At 39.2% G+C, this 18075-nt stretch overlaps 1 protein-coding gene across 1 annotated transcript in view; it reads right to left on the reverse strand.

Annotated features, from left to right (window-relative positions):
- Positions 1-18075, reverse strand: part of hecw1a (HECT, C2 and WW domain containing E3 ubiquitin protein ligase 1a) — a 115906-nt gene that overhangs the window by 76176 nt on the left and 21655 nt on the right. Inside the window, exons 5-6 of the mRNA XM_077224972.1 lie at positions 8230-8302; positions 3505-3674 (exon numbers count right to left, since the gene is read on the reverse strand). Of these exons, the coding sequence (XP_077081087.1) occupies positions 3505-3674; positions 8230-8302 (243 nt within the window). The remainder of the gene's footprint in view (positions 1-3504; positions 3675-8229; positions 8303-18075) is intronic.

An 18075-nucleotide genomic window follows, 5' to 3' on the forward strand; every position in this document is an offset into this window, starting at 1 on the left:
GTTTGTAAGACACAGGTGTGTGTAAGACAGGTGTGTGTAAGACAGGTGTGTGTAAGACGCAGTTGTGTGTAAGACACAGGTGTGTGTGAGACACAGGTGTGTGTGAGACAGGTGTGTGTAAGACAGGTGTGTGTAAGACACAGGTGTGTGTAAGACAGGTGTTTGTAAGACACAGGTGTGTGTGAGACAGGTGTGTGTAAGACACAGGTGTGTGTAAGACGCAGGTGTGTGTGAGACAGGTGTGTGTACGCTACAGGTGTGTGTGAGACACAGGTGTGTGTAAGACACAGGTGTGTGTAAGACAGGTATGTGTAAGACACCGGTGTGTGTGAGACAGGTGTGTGTAAGACAGGTGTGTGTAAGACACAGGTGTTTGTAAGACAGATGTGTGTGAGACAGGTGTGTGTAAGACACAGCTGTGTGTAAGACAGGTGTGTATGAGACAGGTGTGTGTAAGACACAGGTAAGTGTAAGACAGGTGTTTGTAAGACACAGGTGTGTGTAAGACAGGTGTGTGTAAGACGCAGGTGTGTGTAAGACACAGGTGTGTGTGAGACACAGGTGTGTGTGAGACAGGTGTGTGTAAGACAGGTGTGTGTAAGACACAGGTGTGTGTAAGACAGGTGTTTGTAAGACACAGGTGTGTGTGAGACAGGTGTGTGTAAGACACAGGTGTGTGTAAGACGCAGGTGTGTGTGAGACAGGTGTGTGTACGCTACAGGTGTGTGTGAGACACAGGTGTGTGTAAGACACAGGTGTGTGTGAGACAGGTGTGTTTGAGATAGGTGTGTGTGAGACAGGTGTGTGTAAGACACAGGTGTGTGAGACACAGGTGTGTGTGAGACAGGTGTGTGTAAGACACAGGTGTGTGTGAGTCACAGGTGTGTGTGAGACAGGTGTGTGTGAGACACAGGTGAGTGTGAGACAGGTGTGTGTGACACAGGTGTGTGTGACACAGGTGTGTGTAAGACGCAGTTGTGTGTGAGACAGGTGTGTTTAAAACACAGGTGTGTGTGTGAGACACAGGTGTGTGTAAGACAGGTGTGTGTGAGACAGGTTTGTGTAAGACAGGTGTGTGTAAGACGCAGGTGTGTGTAAGACAGGTGTGTGTGACACAGGTGTGTGTGAGACACAGGTGTGTGAAAGATACAGGTGTGTGTAAGACAGGTGTGTGTAAGACACAGGTGTGTGTAAAATGCAGGTGTGTGTAAGACAGGTGTGTGTGAGACACAGGTGTGTGTGAGACACAGGCGTGTGTAAGACAAAGGTGTGTGTGAGACACAGGTGTGTGTGAGACGCAGGTGTGTGTGAGATACAGGTGTGTGTAAGACACAGGTGTGTGTGAGACAGGTGTGTGTAAGATACAGGTGTGTGTGAGACACAGGTGTGTGTAATACACAGGTGTGTGTGAGACAGGTGTGTGTAAGACAGGTGTGTGTGAGACAGGTGTGTGTAAGACACAGGTGTGTGTAAGGTACAGGTGTGTGTGAGACGCAGGTGTGTGTGAGACAGGTGTGTGAGACACAGGTGTGTGTGAGACGCAGGTGTGTGTGAGACACAGGTGTGTGTGAGACACAGGTGTGTGTAAGACGCAGGTGTGTGAAAGACACAGGTGTGTGTGAGACGCAGGTGTGTGTAAGACACAGGTGTGTGAAAGACACAGGTGTGTGTAAGATGCAGGTGTGTGTAAGACACAGGTGTGTGTGAGATGCAGGTGTGTGTTAGACACAGGTGTGTGTGAGACACAGGTGTGTGTAAGACACAGGTGTGTGAAAGACACAGGTGTGTGTGAGACGCAGGTGTGTGAAAGACACAGGTGTGTGTGTTAGACAGGTGTGTGTAAGACAGGTGTGTGTGAGACAGGTGTGTGTGAGACAGTTGTGTGTAAGACAGGTATGTGTGACACAGGTGTGTGTAAGGCACAGGTGTGTGTGAGACGCAGGTGTGTGTGAGACAGGTGTGTGAGACACAGGTGTGTGTGAGACGCAGGTGTGTGTGAGACGCAGGTGTGTGTAAGACACAGGTGTGTGTGAGACACAGGTATGTGTAAGACGCAGGTGTGTGAAAGACACAGGTGTGTGTGAGACGCAGGTGTGTGTAAGACACAGGTGTGTGAAAGACGCAGGTGTGTGTAAGACGCAGGTGTGTGTAAGACACAGGTGTGTGTGAGACGCAGGTGTGTGTTAGACACAGGTGTGTGTGAGACACAGGTGTGTGTAAGACGCAGGTGTGTGAAAGACACAGGTGTGTGTGAGACACAGGTGTGTGTAAGACGCAGGTGTGTGAAAGACACAGGTGTGTGTGCGACGCAGGTGAGTGTAAAACACAGGTGTGTGAAACACACAGGTTATATAACTTTTGTTATTATAACAAAAGTTATAATTTTGATGATTATGGCTTACAGCTTATGAAAACCCCAAATTCAAAATCTCAGAAAATTTTAACATTACATGAAATCAAAAAAAAATCAAAATAAATTTTAAATACAGAAATGTCGGCCTTCTGAAAAGTATAATCATGCATATGTATATAGTTATATATACTAAATATATTAGTTTCACCTTTTAATTTGAATTACTGAAATACATGAACTGTTGCACGATATTCTAATTTTTCAAGTTTCACCTGTAATGCAATACTAGAGAGTAATTAGTCGAATTGCACTGTTGAAGATATAATTAGTAGCTTGTAGCAAAATAAAAAATAAAAAATCTAATAAAATGTTTCAAAAAGTTAAAAATACTTGTGTGTGTGTGTTGTGTGTTGTTTGACTGCCATGAATAAATCCTTAAAAGCTTTGTGATATATATTGTAAATATCTGTCATCAGATATTAATAGCGAAACAAAAAAGTTTTGGAGGTGAAGTCATCCCTGTTCTGTGCATGTGTTTCCCAGGTATAGCAGGGATAACATAACCAGTTTGAGTTTGAATCTGACTCTTTGAGCAGATGTTTTAGTGCTTCTGTTTTCAGAGCGGCTGGTAAAAGTGCCGTCAGATTCAGAAGAGATTCTGCTTTCATGCTGAGACTCAAAGCTGCGCGATATCAAACACAGACTCACCGAGAAAAGAAAGACGTGAAATGTCAAATCTCCAGACTCAGATTCAAAGATGACTTTTTAAATGTCAAAATGCCTTTCAACGATCCGTCATATCGAACGCTGGGAAATGAATTTGAGTGAGAAAGTGTGTAACGGAAAGTTGAGATGTTGAAAACCAGTATGTGTGTCGGAGGAAAGGATGCGTGGGAGACGAGAGATGGTTTAATTAAACGACTTAAACGTCACACTCATCCATATACAGGGGGATTGAGTGAGAAAAAGCATTCAAATACTGTAAACATTAAACTCTGGTAACAAATAGACAGAGAAATAAAAGAAAGTGTATAAAGTCGGTAGAGTGGTGATCTCTTTCACATCTATAACTGACTCTCTCTCCAGTCCTCGTCGTACCTCGAGTTACCGTGAGTGCACTGATCGAGCGTTACGTGACGTGAGGATCTCACCTCTCTCTTCCAGACGGGCTGGACCGTGTTGCAGACGATGCCGGACCGCTTCTCCTGTCCGTGATGAGGAAGAGCTGGGAAGATGCTGTGCTTTCCCGGCTGGATGGAGATCTTCAGATATGGGTCGGGATTAAAGAACATCCCTTTCTTTAGACCGACTGCCTGAATACCTGAAGAAAAGCAAAGCAAAGGAAGAGTTTATGGTGAAAAAAAAAAAATTGTTTATGTATATACACTGCCGTTCCAAAGTTTGGGGTCGAGATTTTTTATGTTTTTAAAAGAAGTCTCTTCTGCTCACCAAGGCTGCATTTATTTGATTAAAAATACAAAACAAACCTAGTAATATTGTGAAATATTATTAGAATGTAAATCAGCTGTTTTCTATGTGAATATATAGTAAAGTTTAATTTATTCCTGTGATCAAAGCTGAATTTTCAGCATCATTACTCCAGTCTTCAGTGTCACATGATCCTTCAGAAATCATATATGATATAATATATAATCATATAATATGATGATTTGATGCTCAAGAAACATTTATGATTATGATCAATGTTGAAAACAGTTGTGTACCATTTTTTTTTAATTCTTTGATGAACAGAAAGTTAAAAACAACAGCATTTAATTAAAATAGAATATTTTGTAACATTATTAATATCTTTACTGTCACTTTTGATCAATTTAATTCCTCCTTGATGAATAAAAGTATTGATTTATTTTATTTATTTCCCCCAAAAAATAAAATAAAAATTCTTACTGACCCCAAAGTTTTGAACGGCAGTGTATATATAAAAAGATGGATAGATGGATGGATGGATAGATTATTAGGCTGCTGTCACTTTAAGAGCAAATCACGGATCTTATATATTGATACAGATACACATTACTTTCTCAACTGTTCAAACTTACTGTACGTTCAGCTCCGCGGTTAAAAAACACATTGTCAATGGACAATTCCGCTGCAAGGAGCGTCAAATCCATCGGCGTCGCGTTTTGGGCGTTTTGAGCGTCAATCAGAAAGTTGAAAGTAGCTCAACTTTATGGTAATGAGCTATGACGCGGTTCAGCGGCAAGCAGCGGCAAAACGCCAGCAACCAATCGGAATAAAGACGTCCTTCACTCTGGTTGATTCCAGAGAAGCACACGATGTAAACTTTCGTTCCTATCAAAACATTAGTTCGGAGAAAATGGAGGAGAAGCTAACCATCCTTGTTGCTGGGTTTCCTATCATATATGATATGATGTTGTTTGCTAGGGACCAGTTACAAAAAAATGAGGCATGGGATAAAATAGCTGGGATAGTTTACATTTTTGTTCTTAAAGTTGTGACATGCGCGAGACACGGCAGAAGACACAAAGCTCGAGCACACAGTCTAGCGCGTGTTTACATAGTTACATAGAAAAGCAGTGAAGTGGAATGTAAAAACACCAATCTCATGTGACATTTAATGTTGTGACACTTCTCTTCTCCCTGCTACGTCAGAGAGAAGCGTCAACAAGCTTCCCGTACTTTTTGACAAGCGTCCTTGACAGGGCGGCCAGAGCTTCTTTGCTCAAGTCGGCGGCGGTGTGAACTTACAGTTAAACAGTCTCAAACGTTCACTTAAGACATAACAGACTCTGTTTACTAGAACACTAGCGATTTTACATTTCAAGTGCAAGAAGAAGTTAAAGAGAGCTCAGTTCAGTATTCTGTCCGAGACGCGGCTTTCTTTGCGAGTAACAGAATAAGTTCCATTTCACGTCATCTTGAATATTGTCGAGGTTTAAACCTGCGCAGAGACGCAGCGCTGGCCTGTCCTCAGCAACATTCACGATCATGCATTGTTAAAATTCATAAAAATGTCACCGGATAACTGGTGTGACACTGTTTCATATATTAGCCAATGCCGATTTTTACTTGCATTTCTTGTTTGGAGAATGGTAATATATTCTGTATATATATATATTTATTAGACGGCTCTGTGGAATGCTTGATTCTGATTGGTCACTCGCTCCGTCCAGCGGTGAGTTATTCCCAGATAACAGCGACTGTGAACAGAAACACAGGCTCATCCGGGTCAGCAGCGCTATACGCTCGCTAGGAACAGTTGTTCTTCGTGGAAGTTTTATGTTTGGTGAGTTAATAAAATATTAAAATTCAGTCGAGTCAATATTTTGTGTAGTTATTTAATTATGCCATCCGGTATCGTGGACTCGCTCTCTCTCGTTCCATACAAACACTGCTGCCTTTTTGTGAAAATTGTTTTGTACACTGTTGGATTATGAGATACAAACAGGTAAGATTTTAAAACAGTTTAACTGAAATCAATATATCTAATATCCATAATTATTAATGTGTTGAAATGCTGTGTAATAAGTGATATGACTGTATACCGTATGTCTTAAACGTCCGTCTAGTTTGATCTCGCCGCTGAAACTTTGCGTTTAAAGAGCTAATAAAGTATTTCAACTCAGATCAATATTTATCAATATATATATATATATATATATATATATATAAACTAGAATTTTATAACTTAATGTATTCTTAATAATAATAAATTATTATAAGATTTAAATTAAAAAAAAAACTTTATTATAAAATATTATTTTTATATACTATTATATTCTGACAAATAATGGTATATACAATATATAATTAGAAATATTATAATAATTATATATTATATTATTCTGTTATATTCTTACAATAATTATATATATACACATATATGATACATTGAATAACAAATAGTAAATTAATAATAATAAAAAAATATATATCATTTGATGTTATTTATAATTATTATTTATTAAGATACTATCATTTCAATTAATAATAATGACAATAATAACAACAGGAAAAATAATAATAATAATTTTGCCCTTAAACATCTGGATTATTTATATTGAATATATATTTAACAATGTATTATTTTTATTTTTTTATTTTAGTAATTTGAATAAAACTGTCATTTGTAAAATTAAATAAAAATGTATTTATAATAATAATACATTTAATAACATGCCCCCCCCCCCCACACACAGTATATAACATTACTTTAAATTTACTTTAACTTTTTTCTTTAAAAAATTACATTCTTTAATTTTATATACTTTAAAATTAGCAATCTAACATGAATAATTAATAAATGTATTATTATTATCATTGTTGTTTCAATAATAAATTTGTCCTTCAACACCTGTTTACTCCAATATGTTTAAGAGAGTTTTATTTACTATCTGACTGTATATTGTCTCATCTTTTGCATCAGTCATAGAGAAACAAGGAAAGCAAGAGGCTTAAAGGCTACAGCCGTAGAGTCTGAGCTGGGGAATATGAAGAGAAAAGCAGGATCTCTCAGAATCCCATAGGATCTCATTATCTCCTTCAATATCCAGACAGGCAGTCAGACACGCTCTCGGTGGGAAGCGTTATATTAATGTCATAATCTACTGAATATGGGCTTAATGCGTTTTTAACACTTTAGAGTGTGTGATGCATTTAGAGCGACGGATCTCCTACTTATACTCAGATTCACTGGACTGATATGGGAAGAGTTCACACAGGTGAAATATTGTTTATAGTGTCTTTTATTGGTGTAACCCAAATATGTGAACATGGACCACAAAAACAGTCACATGGGTACTTTTTTTTTTAAAATTGAGATTTATACATCATCCGAAAGCTGGTTAAATAAGATTTCCATTGGTGTATGCTTTGTTAGGGTAGGACAATATTTGGCCGATACAACTATTTGAAAATCTGGAATCTGAGGGTGCAAAAAAATCGTAACATTGATAAAAACGCCTTTAAAATTGTCTATTTATGTTTGCGATTGAGCTGCATACACTCACAATTTATTTTTTGTGATATATTTACAATAGGAAATTTACAAAATATCTTAATTGAACATGATCTTTATTTAATATCCTAATGATTTTTGGCATAAAATAAAAATCAATAATTTTGACCCATACATTGTATTGTTGGCTATTGCCACAAATATACCCGTGCGACTCGTGACTGGTTTTGTGATCCAGGGTCACATATTTGATTTCTTCTCAAACAATCATAGAACAACATGACGTTCCCTTCAGGTTTTTGCAGGTCAACTTTCCACAAGAATCACGTCACTTTTTCCTGTTTTCCGGCTCCCAATGGAGTTTTTCTCCTCAGAGGAGAAAATAATGAGCATATATGTATCTTCAGACATCCTTCAGCTCACGGCAGCAGATGAAGTTATGAATAAAATATACATCCTGAATGCAGAATAGTGCAGTGAATAGTTTGGCCATCGCAGCTTCAAACGTAATGGAGAAGAGAGAGAACGAGAGGGATGAAGGAATATCAGGACAATCAGACAATATTCATCCTTTTATAAAGAATAAATTAAATTATGTTTGTGTTATGTTATTGGATTCATGCAATTTAATTCAGAAGTTCATTAGTTATTGTATTTACTAACATGAACTAACCATGAGCAATACATTTGTTACTGTATTTGTTCATCTTACCATTAGTTAATAAAAATACAGCTGTTCATTGTTTGCTCATGTTAGTTCACAGTGCATTAACATCTGATAAGTATTTCAATAGATGCACGAACCAAGAAAGCTCTATATCAGAACACACTTTGTGTTGTAATTTGAGACACTAAAGGATTCAATCTCAACGATTGAACTTCAACAATTGTTTGTTAGTGAATAAACACATAGATATGAGTAATTTGAGTGGCGTACCTGACAGAGAGAAGCTGATCAACCTTCTGTCTCCAGTCTGAGGAAGATCTGCACTGATGACCGGCTTCAGAGCCTATCAGAGAGAAGAGGACAGGAGACGGCCAATCAGAGCGCAGCACATGACATATCTGAGAACAGGAAGTGACTCTACACAGGTCACAGGTCACGCCCCCTTTCTTGCTTTCTTTCCTCCTGTGTTTCTTCATCCCAGGCCTGATATACTGGGCTGAAGGCCATTACAGACGCGTATGGCAGGAATCAATAGCATGCATTCATTAGGACAGCATTGATTCAGCATCCAGGAAGAGGAGAAGGAGAAGCAGAGGCTCATGGGACGCCACTTCTCAGAACAGGGAAAAGTCTAGATGTATGGCGGATATGGGGAACATTGGCTCCGGGGTTATTAGTGTTAAATAAAACTAACCTTTTGCATACTGAAAAAAGACTGCAATATACACAAACGTTAAAATGAAACAGTGATTAAAAGATAAAACGGGAAAAAAGGTCATTTTCATAATCATCGATCCTCACATGAACGCAGAGTTGTGTAACCTGTGTGTGTGTGTAATAAGACACTCCACCTGCAGATGACAGTACAGTGTGTGATGATGATCAGGAAGATGATGATGATGATGAAGGTTCACTAACTTTCTTTCCTTCAGTGGACAAATTACCACATTTTTGTCCATACAATGGAAGTCTGTTGTTTTGGAGCCCATTGACTTTCATTGTATGATTTTTTTTCTTCTTCAAAATGTAAGTAAATAATGGCAGAATGATAATTTTTGAGCGAACTATTCATAAAGCAGGGTTAACTGAAACTAAAACCATAAAAAAGTTTTTGTTGTTGCTTGAAATAAAATAAAATATAAAAAAAAAATTAACTTATTTTATTTAAGCTAATTTTATTTAGTTTAACTTGTATAAAAATTACATGTATTAAAATTACATTCTAAAATTTTGATAAAAAAAAATAAAAAAATAAACAGATATTTTTCAAAAAACCTGCAAAAATGCCAAAAAACCACAACAGCATAACTAAAACTTTAGCAAAAAAAAATGAAAATGGTATATATAAAAATAAAAACCATTTAAAAATACTTATAAAGATTTATTTTATGAAAGAATTATTAAAAAAATGAATTAACTTGGGGTCCAGAATTATTAACTATAAAACTAAAACTTTTTTTAAAATTGTTTATTGAAAGAAAACTGAAATAAAATATAAATATCAGATAAAAAATGCCTCGGTTACGACTGTAACCTCAGTTCCCTGAACAGGGAACTCGTGTTATGTCGAGATTGACGCTAAGGGAACGTCTATACCAACGCCACCATAGCGACGAGTGTCTGTCCAGTGTGAAATCCTACGAGCAGCACTAGGACGAGAGCACCCGGGACCCTGGTGTAGAGTCCAAGTCCAAAGAGTAAAACCTGACGAATGTGTGCGGTGAGGACCTCCCTGCTGCATCACAATCATCTTGAAGGGCAACTCCTGATATAAGGGCCTTATACTCCTAGTACAGTGGGAACGAACAGCCATCGGTGAAGGCTGTCCGGCCGACTCATAAGCAAGTGAGATAGCCTCGACCACCCACTTGCTCATTCTTTGCTTAGATGCAGGGGAACCTTTGTTAGGGGGCCCGAAACATACAAACCGCTGTTCATATTTACGCCACAGGGCAGCTCTGTGGACATAAGCATCTAGCGCCCAAACTGGGCAAAGCAGATTATTCTTTTCCTGATCCGAGTTCTGGAAGGGAGGAGGACAAATGGCCTGCAGCATAATCAATATGACCACGTTAGTGGGGACCTTTGGAACATAACCTGGTCTTGGATGAAGGAACGCTTTAACCATGCCAGGTGCAAATTCCAAGCACGAGGGAGCAACCGACAGTCCTTGCAAATCTCCTATCCTTTTAAGAGAAGAGATAGCGAGGAGGAACAAAGCTTTCAAAGTCAGGAACTTAGCCGAAACCTCCTCCAGTGGCTTGAAGGGAGCCAGGCAAAGGCCTTGAAAGACAATGGCCAGATCCCATGTCGGCACCCTGGTACGAGCGGCAGTCCTCAGCCTCAGAGTACCACGGAGGAAACAAGATACCAACGGGTCTTTTCCCAAATATATTCCACCCAAAGGAATGTGGTAAGCACCTATGGCTGCCACATGAACCTTTAAAGTGGACGGGGATAGACTTGCAGTGAACCGCTCCTGCAGGAACTGAAAAAAGCTTCCAACTGGGTCCAACTGACGGTCACTACACCATGAAGTGAAAACTCTCCACTTCAATGGATAAAGTTTCCTCGTGGAGGGAGCTCTGGAATGTAGTATGGTCTCCACAACCTCAGTTGAGAGACCTGACCCTATGAGCTGGGCCCCGTTAGAGGCCTATCCCACAGGTTCCACAGTTCTGGTCGGGGGTGAAATATCAAGCCACCTGCTTGGCCCGTCGAGGAGAGACTAGATCGGAGAGACTAGATCGGAGAGACTAGATCGGGGAACTATACTCTGCCTGGCCACCGTGGGGCTATAAGAATTAGGCGAACCTGGTCCCTACGAACTCTCTCCAGAACTCCATAGCATTTCCTAGGGAAAGCCATAGCATCCAGTCCGAGAGGAGCTGGATGTGTTAGGGAGAACCAAAGTGGGCAGTGAGGAAAACAGATCCACTTGTGCTTGGCCGAACACCCTCCAAATCTGCTCCACCGGGGTGTAGCCTCCATTCCCCAGGCCTCACCCCCTGTCTCGACAAAACATCTGCTGATTACTTACAAAGCACTAAATGGTTTAGCTCCGCAGTACTTGAGCGAGCTCTTAACGCATTATAGTCCTCCACAGACCCTGAGTTGAGCGCCCTTCTAGGATCGCTCCCGAACCCGTGAGAGAGGCATCTGTCGTTAGCATCTTGCGATGACAAGAAGCTCCGGGTACGGGACCCTGGGACCAAGGTTTCTTCCACATAACCAGGGCACGTAAGCACTGCCGTGTAACCCTGATCATGCGAAAGGGGTTGCCCCACGTGGAAACCCTTTGGTCCTGAGCCACTACTGCAGGGGTTGCATATAAATGTGTCTTTGCAGTGTGTGGACACAACCACCATACAATGATAAAAATCCATTCACTCCTTTTTTTTATCCTCAAAAAGTCTAAACTCTCTCAATAATCAAGCGTATGCATTTTCTGAGCACTATGATGTCATAATGCTCATGCTCCGACCACGACTGTTGATGGACTGTCCCATATTAGCATATTTCCCGTATTAGCATATTTCCCGTATTAGCATATTTCCCGTATTAGCATATTTCTGCCCTCAGCCATTGGACACGCCCCAGAGAAGAGAGGGGGGGGGGGGTTGCTCATTATCATTTAAAGAGACATGCACCGAAATGGGTCACTGTGAACAGAGCTGTTTTTAAAGAGGTAAAAAGAGCGTAATTTTACACAACCATTGAGGAATTTTAACCAAAGTATATAACAAACTTTACATGAACACCCTAAAGAATCATACCAACTTGTGGAAAATGGGCATCCGACGACCCGTATAAGAGACAGTGTCTTCTCATAGGATAAGAAAGCTCAGTCTCGTGAATAATTATAAGACACCGATGCGTCATCAAAGTACTTTAGTGCCCTGACACGATGTAGATTTTAAACCCCGAAGACGAAAATAGCGGGAAAAATAATAATGAACCAGTTTCATTGCCTTCAATGAGGTTTAACACACATACCTCTGTTAATATCTTAGAAAATTTAGCTTAGGGTTTCATGACGTGAAATTTGATGAAAACAGCCTCAGTGATAGTCCATCCCATCATTTACGCAGCGTCATATCATTCAAGTTTGATTTATCGCATGTCTTTCTTTCTACACTGGGACACAAAAGAAGATATTTTGAGGAATGTAAGTAAACAAATATTTTTGGTTCCCATTGATTTCTATTTTTCTCCATACAATGGGAATGGAAACTGTTTGGTTACCAACATTCTTAATGATATCTTTATTTACGTTGCACAAAAGAAAGAAACTCCTACAAGTATGGACCGACATGAGGGTCAGTAAATGATGACGATCCCTTTATATGTGCATCGGCCATTCGTTTTGTCATTTCACTGAATACTCATTGAATGTTTGCGAATCATTTGTTACTGATTAAGCAGCATCACATTGACTGTTATGTGGTTGTCTTATTTAGCCATTACTGTAAGTTCTTCAACTGCTGCTGTCATTAAGACTAGTTAGAAGACATATTTTAAAAGAAGAGCTCAAAAAAGCTAGTTCAATCTCCTGAATCAGTTCAAGCCGTCTCAGTTATCAATCCAAACTATGATTCAACGAAGTTTGTGCAATCATAACTCCATCTGACATATATGTATATATTATTAAGTTAAAATTTAACTTTTATATATAAAAAATTATATATATATATATATATATATATATATATATATATATACTAACAAAAAGAACCTTGCCTGAGAAATTATGCTTCTCTTTTACTAAAAAAACAAACAAACACATATGCACAAAGAAGCTATTTTTATCCAGAATCCCAAACGCATATTTTTTACTTGCCTCACACAAATTGCAGTGCTCTAAAATTACACACGATGCACAAAATAAACTATTTAGAAAGCGCTCAACCATCCATCATGCCTGACTGAAGCATACGGTTCTGTTTCTGTGCACACACAGATCCAGAGCTGAGTCTTTCTGCTGACCGCATCAACATCGTCATCTGATCCTGAAGGACACAGGGAACGATCCCGGGTGAATCCGTCCTGTCCTCGGCTCGGGACACCGGCTGACGAGCGACCACATGCAGGAAAGGTCAACGATCACCTTCACACGACTGAGGCGCAGAAACCCTGACAATAACAGCTGGACTGCGACAAAATCATGAAAGCAGAAACTGTTTACATTGAGACTTTTATTCTTAAAATATACAAGCTATTTGTCATGATGTTCTGATTCTGATTCCTTTGGGTATATGATTGTTACAATGACTTATTTGTCTTAAATATATGTGTGTGTGTGTGTGTGTGTGTGTGTGTGTGTGTGTGTGTGTGTGTGTGTGTGTGTGTGTGTGTGTGTGTGTGTGTGTGTGTGTGTGTGTGTGTGTGTGTGTGTGTGTGTGTGTGCGAGTGCATATATAAAGCCATAAACATGAGAGAGAGATTTCACATACCAATTGTGCAAACATACATGGAATCATCTAATTTACATACATTGCAAAAATATTAATTTAATATGTAATTTACTATACATTCTATACTGTGTGTATAAGAATATAGAATATTCCATCCTGTAATATATTAAAATGTTTCATTACTGGAAGTATTTATAATTTGATCATGAATTTAGTTACATTTATTTTATTAAGTTTTTAACACCATCTCAACAGCAGGACAAGAACATAGCAATCTTTCTTTTTTTTTTTTGGTAGGTTGTCATGAACAAAATAAAATATATTTAAAAAATTTTAAATTAATATGAGACAATAATTTTAAATTATTTCAGGTGATACTTTATTAAATAAGGGTTAAGGGTTAACTTAAGGGTTGCATTAGTCATTGATAAATTCTTACTTAAATTGGAAGTCATAAATTCCACACTATTCAGATTTAGTAATAAATACTAGCTAGTTTGTAACTAACTCTGTACTTTAACTAATAAAGTAATTCATTCACAAATTTTTCTCTAAAAATTAAAACGAGTGTAAATGTCAACATTATCATATTTGTCTAAATGATTGAAGTCTGTCAAGTAAAACATGAGCTTTTTCATGCAGTTCGGTCAGTGTCGTTTTATTCCAATCATTAGTAGTTTATACATATAGTTGAGTTTTAATGGTGCAACGTAAACATTTTTAGTAGTGCATATGTTGCAACTTAGTGCATCTTTACATCAGAAAAACATACAGCTTATGTTTATAAGTTACTTAAGTTACTACTGTTAAATAAATACAATATATAAAATAAATAAATAATACATCTTTTATAGTGAGAATCAGGACTTACACAATAAAATATCAGTAAGGATTGTTCGAGTTAAAGGAGTTTTTGCTGCAAGGTCTAAATTTAAATGCTGACCAATTAAAAGCATTCATGGATAAAACTGCTAAATATGCAAATAAAAAATAAAGCCTAGCAAACACACAGGCTACAGCAGCCAGAAACCTCATAATGTGAAGTGCAACATTGATACATCACACTATCACAGTGTGTGGTCCCCATACGCAGCTCTAGAAGTTTCCTACCCTTCTGTCATAAGAAACGACCTTCACCCATCCCGGGATCCAGGCGACCGGATCCGCTCTCCTCCGGGCCGGAGACATCCGTGCACGATCGGCTCGGGTCCGGGTCAGAGTACTGGAGAAGCGAGCCGGTCCGTGAACACGAGTCAGTGTGGCTCTACCATCCATCCGTGAGTCCGCAGGGCTTCTCCAGCATCACAGAATCCCAATCCTCATCCCAGGCTTTTCCAGCCCTGCTTCCGAACAGCTTATTTTTAAACAGAACAAGATCAGGTTCTGTGTCTCTCAGCGTTTCAGGAGAACACGCCAGCACAAAGAGAAACGCAATCTCTCGCTCGGGATTACTGCTAACAAAGAGTTATTTACGGCTGGTTTACAGTTCACTGGAACAAATGAAGATAATACAAAGATGGGATTCACAATGATAAAGAAATGCACATTATGTCTCATCGATCGATAAGGTCATCGAGGGATTTCATCAAATACAAAGAGCTTATTGCTAAATGATTGTGTCTTATACTTGGTGGAACGACGTTTAATCCATTCAACATCTGAATCTCATGTACAAATGCAGAGAGAAGGGGAAACTATTATAAATGGACTAAAGAAAAGTCCAAAAAAAAACAAACATCAATCGTCATCTAAAAATTCTAGTTGCATCACTTGTTAACATACACCGAAACGTGAGCATGTTTGAATTAAGAGCCATTTCTGTAACTTTGTTCTGGACTTTTTAAGCCAACCAGTGGAGCTGTAAATGCCATGTGATTAACTACTCGGGAAACACAAAGAAAGAAAGAAAGAAAGAAGAAAAAATTACGGGGGATATATATATATATGTGACCCGTCACAGAAACCAGGGACACAAGTCGGCAGCACAACTTTCGAGCAAAATGAGAAAGAAGAGTTTTTTTTGCAGAATCTGTTAATTGAAATCACGAAGAAGCCTCTCCATGTTTGAGATAGCAGTATTGGTATATTTAAAAGCTTACATTTTGAGGTTGAAATCGGCTTGCTTTCGGAGATTCTAGCATGCAGTAGGGGCGTGGCGTGTCATTGTCTGTGTGTATTTCCATACTGAATAACCCGGCGCTTTTGCCCCCGCCCTCCAAGTGAACCGCATGGTTACTTATTATGCTGTGCTTTGGCCGGCTCTATCTGATATCAAAATTCAATGAAGATGGATGGCGCAAAGATTGTCGCAGACGAGCTGAACCGTCTGGCAGTTACACCGAAAATGTTTTCGCCGCACTTCGTGGGCTCGGGAAACTGAACCGGAGGTATGGGCGCGGCGCGCGCCCTCAGTGCTTGAATACGGCGGCTCGGCTCACTGACAGCGGTGGCTGGCTGTTTCATATGTGACGTCCCGATTGCTTTGAATGGGGAACGTTTTGTGAACAGGGAACAGAGTTAATGGACTGGCAACAATCTCCATAGAACATGAACTGGCACAGAGAATCGAAATAGAGGATGCAGATTTTTGAGTTTTGCGTTATATGTATATGGCATATTGGTCTTTGTGTGTTGTTGCCGGTTTTGCGTTATATGCAGGCTATATGGCATATTGGTCTTTGTGTGTTGTTGCTGGTACGTTGCAAATAGAGGGGCAGCACAATTGTTTTTCGCCTAGTGCGGCAGAAGTGCACTCATTCGAAGTGCCAAAAAAGCTGTAAAGCACAAGAGGGAGCTTTACAGGGGGTATGGCTTATCTAAATGAGATGTAAATGAGCCATATTGTCACTCCCAGCAGCAGAGACAGGTGAGAACTGCACAATCTTTAGAGGTCGTTTTCTCATCTTTGAGCTTTTTTAAGTGCCTACTTTCAGATGGCCACAACTTCTCCAAATATTATCAGATTTCCACATGTTACACATCGTTGGAAAGCTTGGAGATTACACTTTCAGAATCTATGAATAACTCAAAATGCCCCAGAACCGACTTGTGTCCCTAGTTTCCGTGACTGGTCACATATATATATATACAGTGGTTAAAGTGGGATTTGGTAGGTGGGGGAACCCTCAAATTTTGTGTAGGTGCAACAGGGAAAAATGACTCACCGTGGGACAATATATTGAGTATCGTGGTATAGCAATACTTTTTGGGAGAAGAGTGTCACTGTGGAAAGTATAACAATGCTTATTTACTTGATATTTTAATGGCTTTATTTTGGTCCATCTACACTGATATGATGATGATGCTATGGTCAAATTGCTGAACAGCACAATATGGAACACAACCTTGTTTTATATTGTAAATTCAGACATAAAAATGGGAAGTCCAAAACTATAAATTTAACACACCAAAATGGCTGAAGACAGCTATAACAGACATAAATCACAACCACAATTATGGTAATTTGACATTAGCCTACTTCACCTTCGACTTTTAACACTTTCCACTTGCTCTGGCAAGAACAGCAACTGTCAGGGGCGGACTGGGACAAAAACTCAGCCACTGGCCACGCCAGCCCACATTACCACCCCATCACAGCCCCACCCACATTACCACAGCCCCACCCACATTACCACAGCCCCACCCACATTACCACAGCCCCACCCACAGACACATGCATTCAAATGTGAGGTAGTTAGAGGGGTTTGGGGTCTTGCTCCCCCGAGAAAATTTGTATTTCTCTGACCTACATATGTGCAATTTAAGACTTTTGAAGACCAAAAAAATATAATAAATAGCTTTAAAACCATGTCAGTGGGCATTAGATTATTTGTCAATACCTGCTCTCTCCTCATCTCCATCTTTCTTTTTCTCTCTGTCTCCTCATCCTGCCCTATTTCTTCCCCTCCTAAAGCTGAACTTTGACTGATAGTCTTTTCATTTTCGTCTGTGTCAGTGAAGAAAGTAAACATAGGCTCAACTGATATTTATATGCTTTATGAATAATTTTCTTAGATAAGTTAATTTACTCAAGGCTACCAGGTCAGTGTTGCTAATAGGAACCTTCTACATGCTTTGGAATTGAAAACGTTTGTTTTTAAATGTTAAAATTGATTTTAAATAATACAAATTATAGGCTACGTTTTACGCAGTTGGTGGAATCGGCAGTGGAAACGCGTCAAAGCATTCTCAGCTATAAATATGCAGCATTAATGCAAGTTGGTGATTTTGAATGAATATTTCATGTCGATATAAAATGGTTACATAATGTTAAAACTAATCCTGCTATTGATATCTTTCTAAGACTGACGACCCTATAGAACCATAGCAAGGGAAAACAAATGTCCGGCCAATATCGAACCTAAAACTAACTTTACCGCACTCAACCACGGTGAGTGCATTTCACGCATTTGTAATCGCTCACGTTCAGCGGGGAGGAGAGGAAGGGAGGGTGGTCAGCCAGTCGGTCAGTCCATCTCGGGACCAGTGAGATTCGTTGAGAATACTTAATCTATTAATTTGTTTATGAATTTATCTGAGGTGCCGGGACACAGTTCCGGCCCACTTTAACCCCTGTATATATATATATGTACTGTATATACTCCATTTCATGCTTTTAAGAGCCCCTGGAAACTGGTAAAATATCTAAAAATTAATTTTAAGTGGTTAATTCAGCCATATTTAATATACATATATAAATATA

This window comes from Siphateles boraxobius, unplaced genomic scaffold (assembly GCF_051911475.1).
Source record: "Siphateles boraxobius isolate OS27281-9 unplaced genomic scaffold, OSU_SipBor_1 97, whole genome shotgun sequence".
Taxonomy (NCBI): Eukaryota; Metazoa; Chordata; class Actinopteri; order Cypriniformes; family Leuciscidae; genus Siphateles; species Siphateles boraxobius.